At 37.9% G+C, this 13299-nt stretch overlaps 1 protein-coding gene across 3 annotated transcripts in view; it reads right to left on the bottom strand.

Annotated features, from left to right (window-relative positions):
• Positions 1–13299, bottom strand: part of dapk2 (death-associated protein kinase 2) — a 51194-nt gene that overhangs the window by 16310 nt on the left and 21585 nt on the right. For all 3 annotated transcript variants that reach the window (XM_012966053.3, XM_012966054.3, NM_001126642.1), the window contains 7 exon segments: positions 12811–13032; positions 9780–9918; positions 8803–8932; positions 7177–7225; positions 7002–7028; positions 6388–6540; positions 717–762 (listed from right to left, as the gene is read on the bottom strand). In XM_012966053.3, coding sequence (XP_012821507.1) covers positions 717–762; positions 6388–6540; positions 7002–7028; positions 7177–7225; positions 8803–8932; positions 9780–9918; positions 12811–13032 — 766 coding nt within the window.

Genomic DNA, 13299 nt, shown 5'->3' with positions numbered 1-13299 from the left:
CTCATAATATTAATATGCATAATTCAAATATCACACAGGTTTCTGTGAGAAAAGATTGCAAAGCCCCATATTAAAACTTTGGTTCACCATCAGCTCTCTGCTAATATAATTATTTCTTCATTGGTTAATACAAAAGCATTTAAACTCATTTTGGTAGTGTGGTGGTGCATGCCATTAAATGCTACATGATCTAGTCTATCCTGTACACATTGACTAAAAATAGTATTTTGAATATACAGTTACTCTGATATTTGATGTATATACCCATCTATTTTACAGCACAGTGGAATATGTTGGAGCTTTATAAATATGTGTTGTTAATAATAATAATAATAAGTCCCTCAGAACGCTATAGCTTAATTTGTTTATTTTTGCAGTGGATTTGCCATGTGAAAATATTTTTCCAAAGCAACAGACCATAACTTCTCCCAGGAAAACAGGATGCATTGGATGCATTTGTGAAAGGTTTTGCTGTGCTGCAAATTGCGCCCCAAAACTATACTGTAAAAAATTCACTGTTTATTCTGGAGGTATATTGGCCCTTTACACATTTTTCTCACAAGCTTTGTAAGACTTTTAGTGTTCCAAACTGTTTTTTTAGATGGTGTGACAAGAAACAAAACATCTTAAATCGGTTCTTTTTAAATTAGAGGTAAAAATATGCCTATGAATGTTATCTGTCACTCACATGCAAGCAAGGCATTTGTTAAACTTACTGTGATCCAAGGGTGGCGCAGTGCTTCCTGAATAGAAAGACGTTTCCTAAATAAAAACAAGGACAGTGGAAATTAATGCAGATAGTGTAAAGACCACAGTATGTGTAGCATTAGAAGGTACAATGCTCACTCAATCAGAAATGTTGATTTTTAAAGGCATAAGGGGAAAGATATAACACTGTAGCTCCTCTAATATGCAACTGCTTTTAAGAACTTTCAGCAGGACCCACTAGAAACACAAACACAGAAGCAGTGTGAAAAGTGCATTTTGCCAGCTTTGCTCCATTTCAACATAATTCTGTCCATGCGTGGATTTGAGTTTGGCGTAACCACAGCCAATGAACAATAAACAACTGCATTTAGAATTGGAGATTGTGTTATTTTGCAGCTAGTGTTAAAATAGGGCACTTTCCCTTACCTAATTCGAAGCACAATCACCACGTTTTTTCCCATAATGCAACTTTTGTTTTCATGAATTGCTGGTGTGATTACCACAGCTGGGCTCAGTTATGGCAAATATTCTTGAAGTCTGCCTGGTGTCATTTCTGCTGTCATTTTTTCCAGAGTTCCATGTGCAAATTACATCTGCACCAGATTCTTGAGGCGCAAGTCTGCTGCACCTATTGATGCAGGGCATCAAAAGAAACCCTGGACCAACTGCCTGGTCAGGACATGGCAGTAGCTCCAGGGTTTCCCTGCATCAATTAGCACAGCAGCACCAGATTTAGAACGGAAGGCAGGAAGGCAACTATAAGGTATTCTGAATAGCAGGAAAAAGTACAAGTTGCCCACTGCACATAAATGACCCATATTTATGGAGCAATCCTTTTGGTACAAGTCTGCTGCTCCTATTGATGCAGCCTACAATTGAAACCCTGGTATTACCTCCACCCTCAGGGTCAGCCAGAATTGGCCTAACATATAGGTGTCCAAATTGAGCTGATCCGATCATTTGGGCCCCAGGCTAATAATCTGATTATAACTAGGGCTAATGCAGGCCTGTTGTGTCAGGATTTCCAATTGTGCCCAATAGGTCGACCAGATAGCTGCCAGGAAGGAAGTTGGGCAGGGCCCATAAATGGGAAGATAAGCTGCTGACTCGGGAAGGGCTGAATAAGCATCTTAAATCTATGTGTGTAAGGCATCCGTAGGAAATGTGGTTCCTGAAGCACATGTAGAGTTGACAGCTAGAACTCCACTTAAAAATGCTGGCTTGAACATTTCAGAGAAGATATATTCCTGTCATCACTACCTGTGCTAAAGGCTGTGTATCTCACAAATCACTATAGGCAGCTGTTACAGGAGGAAAGGGTGTGTATGACTACTACTGTTTTTCACCTGATGGCATCGGAGTCCCAAACACCCTTTGTGATATTAAATAGCTTCGGAGTCCCAAACACCCTTTGTAATATTCTGGGGGCCTTTTTTTCTTTTGTGTTTGTCAATTTACATGTTATAAAAACATGAGAATGCCCCCCCCACCCATCACTTTTAGCAAAGAAGCCAGAATAGTTCACCAAATTTTCCAAATACTCTGGCCGCTCACTGCATTGTGGCAGTTCAGTCTAACTGCATTTTTCTTAACTAAAATGCATTGCTTGTCAATTAATGCAGCCAAAAAAATAAAAGCAAATATGAATGTGCAGGTATGGGACCTGTTATCCAGAATACTCGGGACCTGGGGTTTTCCGGATAAGGGGTCTTTCTGTAATTCAGATCTCCTACCTTAAGTCTACTGAAAAAAATATTTAAACAGTAATTAGACCCAATAGGATTGTTTTGACTCCAATAAGGATTAATTATATCTTAGTTGGATCAAGTACAAGGTACTGTTTTATTATTACAGAGAAAAAGGAAATAATTTTGAAAAATGTGAATTATTTGATTAAAATAGAGTCTATGGGACATGACCTTTCCGTAATTCTGGAAATTTCTGGATAATGGGTTTCCGGATAAGGGTTCCGATACCTGTACTACAAAAAAAACAGAACAAAGTTCTTAAAACTTTGAGGTATTTATGATGTTTTGTTGTTGTCTGCATGTGTGAATTAAATGCATTGCAATGATGAAGAGAGATATAAAGAAGCATGGTTGTAGACCTTACGTTTTTAACATGGCAATTAGAATCAAATACCAGCCAACCAATAGTCAGCATGTAACCATAATCTTTAAGTTTCTTTCTTCTTTTTTTATTTATTTTCTGTGTTGTCAATATTTCTCTGTCAACTTATTTATGGACTGTAATTATATCCACTAAGTCAATGATATGTGCTACAATGTGATAGTGAGTATGAATTTGTTACAGAGTAAAATTGCTTATCATGTTTAACATGTTAAAAAGAATAACACTTTATAACTAGAAAGGGAAGTTTGAGAACAAACTTCATGTTGGGTTGAAAAACATGAAGTCACTGAATGGGCTCCGCCCACTTTCTCTAACCTTGAACCACGGTTATACAGTAAAAACCACTGTGCAAAGTTTGGGGACCCTGGTTTTAATAGTGTCTGCATGGCAGCAACTTAAATTTCCCCACTGAAAGTCAACGACATCTGATTGGCGGTTGGTGGCTCCACCACCTTTTTCTAACCTGGAACTGCAGTTACCCAGTGACTAACTCTGCAAAGTTTAGGGACCCTAGGATTAATAGTTAAAGAACGGCAGCAATTAAAATTTAAACCAATAAAAGTCAATAGGTGAATTGTGATTGGTGGTTCCGCCCACTTTTTCTAACCTTGAGTCGAAGTCACCCAGTGACAAACAGTGGGCACCCTGGCATAAATAGTTTGGGAATGGCAGCATTTTAAATTTAAACTAATAAAATTCAATGGATGAAATCTGATTGGCTCTTAGTGGCCCAACCTACTTTTCCTATTTTTGAACTGCAGTCCCCCAGTGACCAGCTTTGCAAATTTTGGGGACTCAGGCATTCATTGTGAGGCTGACAGCATTTTACACTTCACCATTGAAAGTAAATAGGTGAAATGTTATTGGCTGTTGGTGGCTCCGCCCACTTTTTTCTAACTTTGAATGGCAAATACCCATTGACTAACTCTGGAAACTTTAACAACCCTGGAATTAATAGTTAAATAATGGCATCAGTTTAAATATAAACCAATGAAATCTAATGGGTGGAAATTGATTGGCTGTTGGTTGCTCCTCCCACTTGTTTGGGAACCCTGACATAAATAGTGTGAGCAAAGCAACAGTTTCTGTTGTATTTATTTGAGCCAATAAATGTTGTGGTTTTTATTCCATTGAAATTTTTGCTGTTTATTCACAAAGCAACATTTTAAATATAAACCAAAAAAATTCAATAGGTGAAGTCTGATTGGCTGTTGGTGGCTCCACCCACTTTTTAAAACCTAAAAATGCAGTTCCCTAGTGACCCTGGTGTTAATACTATGAGAATGGCAGCAGGTTGAATTTCCCATTGAAAATCAATAGGTAAAATCGGATTGGCTGTTGTTGGCTCCACCCACTTTTTCTAACTCTGAACTGCAGTTACCAGGTGACTACCTCTGCAAAGTTTGGAGACCTTAGTATTAATATTTAAAGAATGGCCGCAGTTTAAATTTAAACATATGAAGTCTATAGGTGAAATCTAATTGGTTGTTGTTGGCCCCACCCACTTTTCTAAACTTGGAACATAGTCACCTAGTGACAAACTGTGCAAAGTTTGGGGACCCTGACATTAAACATGTGAGAATGTTGTGATTGGCGGCCCTGCCCACTTTTTCTAACCTTGAGTACAGCTTCAAAGCTGTAAGTGTGGCAGCAGTTTGAAAATCTTCCCTGTCAAAGTCAATGGGAAAATTGGAGGGTTTGGAGCGGCGCCACAAAAAGACGGGTGGCCGGATCGCTTAGAAAAGCACCAGCAACCTGCTCCGCTATAGGACGAAGATGTGTGGGGAGTTTGGTTATTGTACCCCTAAAACTGTAGGAGGAGTAGCATTTAGAAAATGGGGGGCGCTAAGAAGAAGAAGAAGCGGAAGAATAAGCTAAAGTCGAAGAACAGTATGTTGGGGTTTTCAACCCAACATAATAATTAAAAAAGACATGATGGCACAGTAGTTAGCATTGTTGCCTAGGCATGATTCCAGCCATGGGTTCTATCTACAAAGCTCTGCTTGTTCTGCCCATGCATGCTTGGATTTCCTGCAAGTACTCTGGTTTCCTCCCACACTTGAAAACATACAGAAAGGATAACTGGCTCCGGATAAAACTGACTACTGTGTGTAAATAAGATAGGGATTCTATGCTCCACTTGGGCAAGGAATGCTGTGAATGATGTACAATCTCTGTACAGTGCTGCAGAATCTGTCAGCGTTCTATAAATAAAGGATGGTTATAAAGCTGTGTAATTTATATGGAAGATTAATGCCTAAAATTTCACTAATTTTAAAACATTTTAGACCTGGCTTAATACACTGGCTTAACGAAGTTAATAGGACAAATTAGGGGCAAAACATTTTTGGTGGCACTTTGCACAAGTGTTATATGTCAACAGGTTTCACCCTACTCTTTTACCAGAATGTCATACTCTCATACAGCTAAAATGGGCATAAAATCACAACATGGCTTCATAAATATGTAAAATGTATTCCAAAGTTTTTTGTTTTTTTTTTACATCTTTGACACTGAATATGTGCATTTATGTGTTTATTGCTGCTGTATAGTTATCTCTTCTGTCAAATCTTCAGTACCCCTAAATAAATTAACAAGTTTTTTGATACTGCAGCTCTTCTTTCTAATTATGGGTTATATTTATCAAAGAGTGTCAGTCAGAGCTCACCACAATCCATCAGAGTGAAATTCTGCCACTTTCTGTTCATTTATAAGGCATTTTGTAAACCATATTTATCAAATTTGAAAGCAAATTTTCAATTTCACCTGTTGATAAACTTTCATTTAACATTTAAAAGTTTCAAATTAATAAATGGAGAGTGGAGGAATTTCACTCTATTGGGCCTTGAAGAGCTCTAACGTCACTCTTTGATAAATATACCTCTATATGAGTAGGGGCCATCGCATTCCTTGCTTTGGGGTTAAGAATTTGCAATAGTAAATAGTTCACTGAAAAGCAAGTATGTGGAGGCTACTACTATAAAAGGAACAATGCAGAAAAGAAGTTATAGCCCTTGCTTTACTATGCATCTAACAAAAAAATCACCACTGTTCATAAATAGGGCATATTTTGGGCTTATCTGATGTATGACAGCCAAGGTCTTACAGAAAAAGTGAGTTAACTGTTGGGGGCAAATATGTTAGGGACCCACCAGTGAATCAAACTGCTAAGTTTTTACCTGGTCCTTCAAGGGAAAAACTGCACTGGCCCAGTGAGTGCTAAGCCATTTAACTTACCTTTACCAGGTGTCCATAGCACTGAATGACATTTGTGCATGTGCTGTAGATTAGAATTGGAACTGTTACTCTATGGTGCATTCCTAGGCCAGGGTGCCTGGGCATAAGGTAATACTGTGAAACAGTGTTCTCTGTATTCCATTTTTCCTGAAAGAAGCACTTGCCCCAGAAAAAACTTTGACTAGATTGTATTCACAGAGGGATGCTTAAAATACTGGCAACCCCCAGTAAATCCACCTTTTCTACACATGGACAAAGTAGCAGTGCTGCTAAAGATAGAGCTGCAGAGCTGTTGGTGTGACCTCTAACCTTGTGTCCTTTACTAGAAGCTTCCTGATGAAGTCTTTAGCAAGTTCACTTGTGTGGCTGAAAAATTCCTCATCAAACTCATAGTTTACAGCAGTAATGTTGGACAGCGTCTCTTGTTTGTTTTCTCCCAGAAACGGAGATGCCCCACTGAGCCTGAAAATAGTTAAAAAAGCATTGACATGTAATTACATAATTCTTCAACAGTAGTACATATGTATGAATGAGCAATTAGCATAAACATGATGCATAATAACAAACCATAACAAATCCCATGGTGAACATCTATATTTTTAGCATCTTTATTTTACCTTAGGTAATTTTTCAAACGTTGAGGATTTTGTTTTATTTTTTTAATTTCCCCTTCAGCACAATCTTTTCAAAATAATTGTAGTAATCCTGTAACCACATCTTCCCTTAACTGGCAATTCAAGCTGGACCTCCCAACTATCACTTTGTGAGCTGCTATGGGGCAAGCTCCACATGTTTGGAAATCTGTGCTTTTTGAACTATAAAATATTAATCTTTTGGTATGAATATTGAATAAAATATTATGCTGGAAACTCAAATGAAAATACACAAAAACATATACACTACTATTATACTATAATACTTACAGTATGTAGGTAATTACTCCAATGCTCCTGTAACAGAGAGATCAGTAAGTGCTTTGTATGTAAACTGCCTTCCCTGACAGACACACCAACAGAGGGCAATTTTGAGAGATAGCCAAAACCCCTCCTCCACTCCCAATAGGCCCACCACAGACACATGAAAAGAGAATAAACTTACCACATATCTGCAGCCAGGCCAAGCGGCTCATAATTGACTATTTCAGGAGCTGCAGTCAGGAAAGGAAATAGACAATATCAGTAATATGTAGTTCATTTACTCTTTCTACATGTTTTCATTGTTTAACTGTTCCACACAGAGACAAAATTAGTAACTTGCAAATCACTACTTCAAATGCTGCACTGACTATAGTATAGAGACTGAAAATGTAATATGTACAGAAAAAAAAGAAATGACCAAGAAGTCATTAAGATGTCATTGAGGGATGCTCGGAGTTGCAGTTTACAAAATGTGAATTCAACTTGTGTGTGATTTATTAAATTATGCTGGATAAAGCTACATAGCAGGTACAAAAACATGGCGTATTTCATGTAAATTATAGTAAAGTATAGTGTTTGTATAAATGTAATACAGCCTATGGCTAATGATTGGTAATCACTACTCATTTCTGATGGACATCTGCCTATCAGTGTCTGCCACAGGCAGAGTGTTTCCTGTGCTTATCTATAGAAAGTGACCATTTTTTCCCTTAAAATAATGTAAACTGGATTTTACTGTAAACCTATTTTTTGTACCACGTTGCTTTTATATTATTGTAAATTAAGAGGAGAGCACTATCCTGCAGATTCACTGCTTTGAAAAACTATTATTTAGACCACTGCACTGCAGGACAGTGCTCTCCTCTTCATTTACAATGTATTAAGAGGCAAGCGGGAGCCGTTGGGGATTAATGCATCAAACCTGGAAGCAGTAAGGCTGAGCAGTTGAATATCTAAGTTTTGCTTTTATATTATCTCAATTCAAGAATGTTACAGTATATGTTTTACATTTTTTAATAACTAGTCCATGTATAGGATCCCTTATCTAGAAACTTGTTACCCAGAAAGCTCAAAATTATGGGAAGACAATCTCCCATAGAATTTATTTTAAGCAATAATTAAAAAAAGCTCATTTAGCACTATTTCACCATGTATTTTTACATTATAGAAAACATTTTACACTGCATACATACAGTAAAAAATATGTACTTCAAGACCATAATATTTAAAGCTTAAAACAACACAGACTTCTGTCATATGGGAGAAGTTAAGGCAGTGGGTAAATCACAGGACTCAGACTCAGCTAGGCTGTTACTTACGGAATATATTGTAATCATTTACCTAATACCCCGTCCGGTGCTTTGGTTAGCAGGAAACTGCACCAACCTGGGGTACTTTTTAGTGAGCATCACAGAGCAATCCTCTTCCTGCTTCTTTTTTCTTGGTGTGGGTTTACATACGCAGTATGTGAAAAGCCAACCTTTAACAAAAACCCTGCCCCCCCAAAAAACAGCTTTTCATCTTCCTCATGTGTCTGGCTGGGGGCACTAAAGAAATAAAAAAGAAGAAGGAAGAAGAGGATTGCTCCATGGTGCTCACTGAAAAGCATGCAGGGCCAGTGCGGGCCAAAATCTGGCACCACCCCTAGTGATAAACCCTTTACATCTCGTTATTGCACTAGACTCAAATTGAATGCCCTACAGTGCAGAAAGTCATTGTCCCTGAAAAGTACTGCGTTACAGCAATACATACTATTACTTGTACCAAAGATAATAATTATAGAGCTTAAATGAAAGCTAATACTCACCTACAAACTCAGGAGTCCCAAAAATATTCTTGAATTCCACCCCATCCTCTATTGTATGTGCCAGGCCAAAATCTATCAGTTTGATATGTGGCATTGGGATTGTTTTATCTAAAAGCATAATGTTTTCTGGCTGAAAATAGAGAAATAAACATTTTTAACTAAGTATCTATTGCATTGCTTTTAAAAAGAACATGCCACCATGAGAACCAAGTGACCTTTTCACCAGGTTAGAGATGTGTGGATCACAGTATATTGGAGTTCCACTATAAGGTGTACGTAAAATTGTAGTATTTAATTGTTAAAGTGGGTGTGCAGATCAAAAATATTCATGTGAAGAAAGAAAACCTTTAAACACAACAGGTGTTGGAGTGTTCTCTTAATATAGATATGACATTTAACAGTGTATTCCTCGACTACCCGGTATGTGCATGCTGCACTGGTTGCAACTATTTTGGTGCATCAGATGTAGAGTGGTGGACTCTGGTACAAAACAGTCCTGTATTTAACACCTGTCTTGAGGAGATGTTAAGTGCAAAACTCCAGCTTAGGGGTGTACAAGTCTATGCCACTGTTCCAGCCCCCTTCCAGTATGTGGCACATACAATTTACACTCTGATATGTGCTGTTTACGATCAGGTACAAATCTTTGTTTCCATCATGGAGTACAAAGATATGCATCATGCAAAATTTGGCGGAAATTCTGAGAAAGAATAGTGCCTTAAAAAAAAAAAATATGGTGATTAAACTTATGGATATATTTAATATTTTGGCAACAACACAGTATCAGCAATACTCATCTGATCACTTTCATCCATAGCTAACATTGGCAGTCACCTCAAAGGCGCTTGTTTTCTGGCACGTGTCCCTTAAACTCCCAGTTGCTAAATACTCACTCACAAATGTTGGCCTGGCTTTACTTTTAGCCTTATTTTCACTACTTTTTCTTAATACATTGTACCTCTGCCCTTTAATCTCACCTTTAAGTCAAAATGTGCAATTTTGCGGGTATGCAGGTAATTAACTCCTTCTAGTATCTGCTTGATGAATCTTGTAGCTTCTTCCTCGCTAAGTGATTCCTTTTGAGCCAGAAAATCAAAGAGCTCTCCACCAGAAACACTAAAAAGAGAGGAGCCAGAACTTTTTTAATGTAAATCTTAGTTATCATCTATACAATTTCTAAACAGAAATTCTATAACCTTGCTTATGGCTTTTCCCTTTATACATTATATTATTAACACAGGACTGACTGAAGTTGGTTAAAGGAGAAGGAAAGTCTAATAAAGAGTTAATCTCAAGCTGCAGGCATACCTTCAGTTGTCTCAATAGTGCCCTTAAGTCTCCCCATATTTCACCTGTTCAGAAGATCTGAAGCCAAACAAGAAGAAAAAACGCTGAGCTGGGTAAAGAGGATTCCCATAATGCCTCACTCCTACATTGACTGTGTGACCGGGACACTGAAGGCGGCGCATGCGCCCTGCTCATTTTCAGTGTGACAAGCAGGCGCCTGGCTCCTGCTGGCTCCCCTGGTTCATGAGATGAGACGTGCAGACAGCCGAAGCAAGCAGGCAAGCAAGCGACGGGGAGCGAGCGGGGGGGGGTCTGTCTGATCGAGCGGGGGAATCCAAGATGGCGGCCGTGAGAGGCTGCAGATACAGCTAAGCAAGGGGGGCTCTACACTATGTTAAGGGCTACAGTAGTAGCCTTTCCTTGCTCTTTAAGGCACATTCTAACATTGAAGCAGCCTTAGCAATTTATAGGGTAAGCAGTAGAGTTGGTTCATGAGCCAATCAAGAAAGGCTAGGGGGGGGGTAAATTCAGCAATCCTATATATAGGACTGTACAACCCAAGGCTGCCACCATATATATAGGCCCCAGCTCCAAGCTAAACTGACCTGGTGCCCTAGGCAACTTGGCTGACTGGTCAGCCTGACCATCCCCCCAAGCTTGCAGGCTTACTAGGGGTAGGTAAAAGAGGTACATGCCTTGTGCCCCCCCCCCCCCACCGAAATGAAATACCAGTGAGGTGGCAACCCTAGTTGAAACTAGGAATTGGGGGGAGATTTTTATAGGCTCCTGTTAGAAAGAAAACTATAATTGCAACATTTGTGTGCTTTCTGGTTTAAACAAAAGCCTCTCACTGCATTGGTTAATCATCATATGTTACAGCATTGGTCAAATGGATACAAGAAGAATATGTCACTTGAGTGGGTTATTTGATACAACCATTATGGTTTGGGCATATTCACAATGATTATGATTTCAGTAAGATATATTTCAGTGAGTCAATGTTCTCTCTAATTTCTTCTTGGCTCTGTGTGCCAAACATTTGTTTTGTGCACGATCTTGAAAACCATGTGCACACATTTGAAAAACTGGTGAGCACAGTACAAAATGATATGTATTTTTATGCAAAATTTCTTGTGCGCACCACAATTTCTTGTGTGAGCTGGTCTCATAATTTGTGTGTATGCGTACAAGCGCACATCTTAGACAGTGGTGACACACTTTCATTAACTAGTCATACACATTGGTTTAAATTATTAGCCGGCGTATTTTCGGATTAGCAAAGGTTGTGGTTTTGTTGCATAATAAATATTGGAAAAGCTATGTTTTTTTCTGACAAAAAATGGGGTTTTCGGAGACAAAACCCCGACCCAAAAAAATCGGTGCTTCAGCAAATACATACACTAACAGTTTCTAAGCAGGCTGGTTCTGCTGATTGAAGTTTACAACCAATGCATCCAATGGCCCTGCCCATAATATTAGGAGGAAATCCAGTTGGTCACCTATGTGAGTGTATTCCGCTTACTCACGTGCCCTGTTAGGAATCCAGTCCAAATTCTAATAAAATCCAAAATGAGAAGCTCCCGTGACAACTGTGAAGCCTGGATCATTACTACTGTAGAGATACTTATTTAGGCTGGAGTGGTAAGTTCAGTATATAAAATATGGTATTTTTAGTTATTATTTTTACAGTTTTGTTCTCCTTTAAAGTGATACTGATGGTATCATTGTAAGTATTTTTGCAAACCTGAACACTTAGCCAATCTATTATATTTCAATTTGAAAAACAGGGAGCTGACCCATTAATTATTGAATATATTTTCATATAACCAGTGTAAAATAAATTGTTCTTTTTTCCACTAAACAGTATACTAAAATCTAGAGGAAGTAAGTGACATGCAATATCCTTCTTGTAAACCACATACAAGATTACCACTCTAATTCTGGTCTTCAACACAGACAAGCTCATGTCTTTTTCACTTATGCAGCTGAGAAAGAATGTTATGCTTTACTCATCAAAAAAATATAGCACTATATGTTGACAGGAAATAATACAACTATTATAATAATAGAAATAATGATAATAATGAAATAATGATACTCATAAATAACTTGTTTTATTGATGTACTATTTAGCATATCTGTGAAAATGCCATATTGAATAATCTCTGTTTTTATTTACATTTTTATTTTTATTTTTTCATTAACATGTACTATATATGAAGATATGTTATAGTATAAAGAAATATCATTACTTATGTGTGGTATGGTTCAAAATATTTTCCTTAACTAGAAAATATAACCTCATTATGGGTCTTAAAAAGAGATGCCAACTTCTATTTGTAACTTGCCTCTTCCAACCCCAGTCTCTAATCTGGTATCCCTGATTGTGACCCTATGAATGGCTGAAATCATTTTTTTTTTTTTTTTTTTTTAATAGTACTATCTTTGACCAAGGTCCACTTTAAGGTCCATAATAATAGTTTTAAGAATATCTTGATAATTTCAGAAAGTTTGAAGAACCTCTGTCTCTATTACTGGCCCAGTGCATATATGAATGTGTGAGACAATAAGATATTCTATGCATAGATCGAGATATTTAAAGGAGCACAGTCTAAGATGATAGTATTTCTTAACATTTAATGCAGAATCCATTGCTGAACCAAGCACTTTATCACAATACACTCAAAAATCTAAGCTCATGAGTCAAGATTTTAAACTCACAGCTCCAGGATGAGGACCACATCAGTCTTGTTCTCATAGACATCCTGCAGAGTGATAATGTTTTGGTGCTGGATATCCTTCAGGATGTCTACTTCGCGTTCAATCTCCCCCCGAATCACTCCTCTGCGGCTGGCAGGGCTTTGGCGTTTCTTGATGAACTTGGCTGCATATTCTACTCCTGTTTTCCTCTCTCTGCATCTTTTAACTATGGCAAACTGTCCACTGAATAAGAAGTTGTAGGCAAGAGTAAGTAATTAATTAAAAAGTAAGTAATACTGGTATACAGAGGATATCTGTGTGGTAATTATCAATTGTATATGTAAGCGAAAGCTTTTGGCAAGACAATATACAGTGGTGGCATGTGTTTATGAAAGCTGTATTGAGGTAATGTAATAAATAGTCTAGCGTTTGCTATTTGCCTAGTAGCTCACAGTAACTAATAAACCTGTGGCATTTACTGGTTAGGTGTTTGAAAGAACACCTCTGATT

This window comes from Xenopus tropicalis, chromosome 3 (genome assembly GCF_000004195.4).
Source record: "Xenopus tropicalis strain Nigerian chromosome 3, UCB_Xtro_10.0, whole genome shotgun sequence".
Taxonomy (NCBI): Eukaryota; Metazoa; Chordata; class Amphibia; order Anura; family Pipidae; genus Xenopus; species Xenopus tropicalis.
The sequence above is the reverse complement of the archived record's forward strand: the minus strand, read 5'-3'. Positions and strand labels throughout refer to the sequence as shown.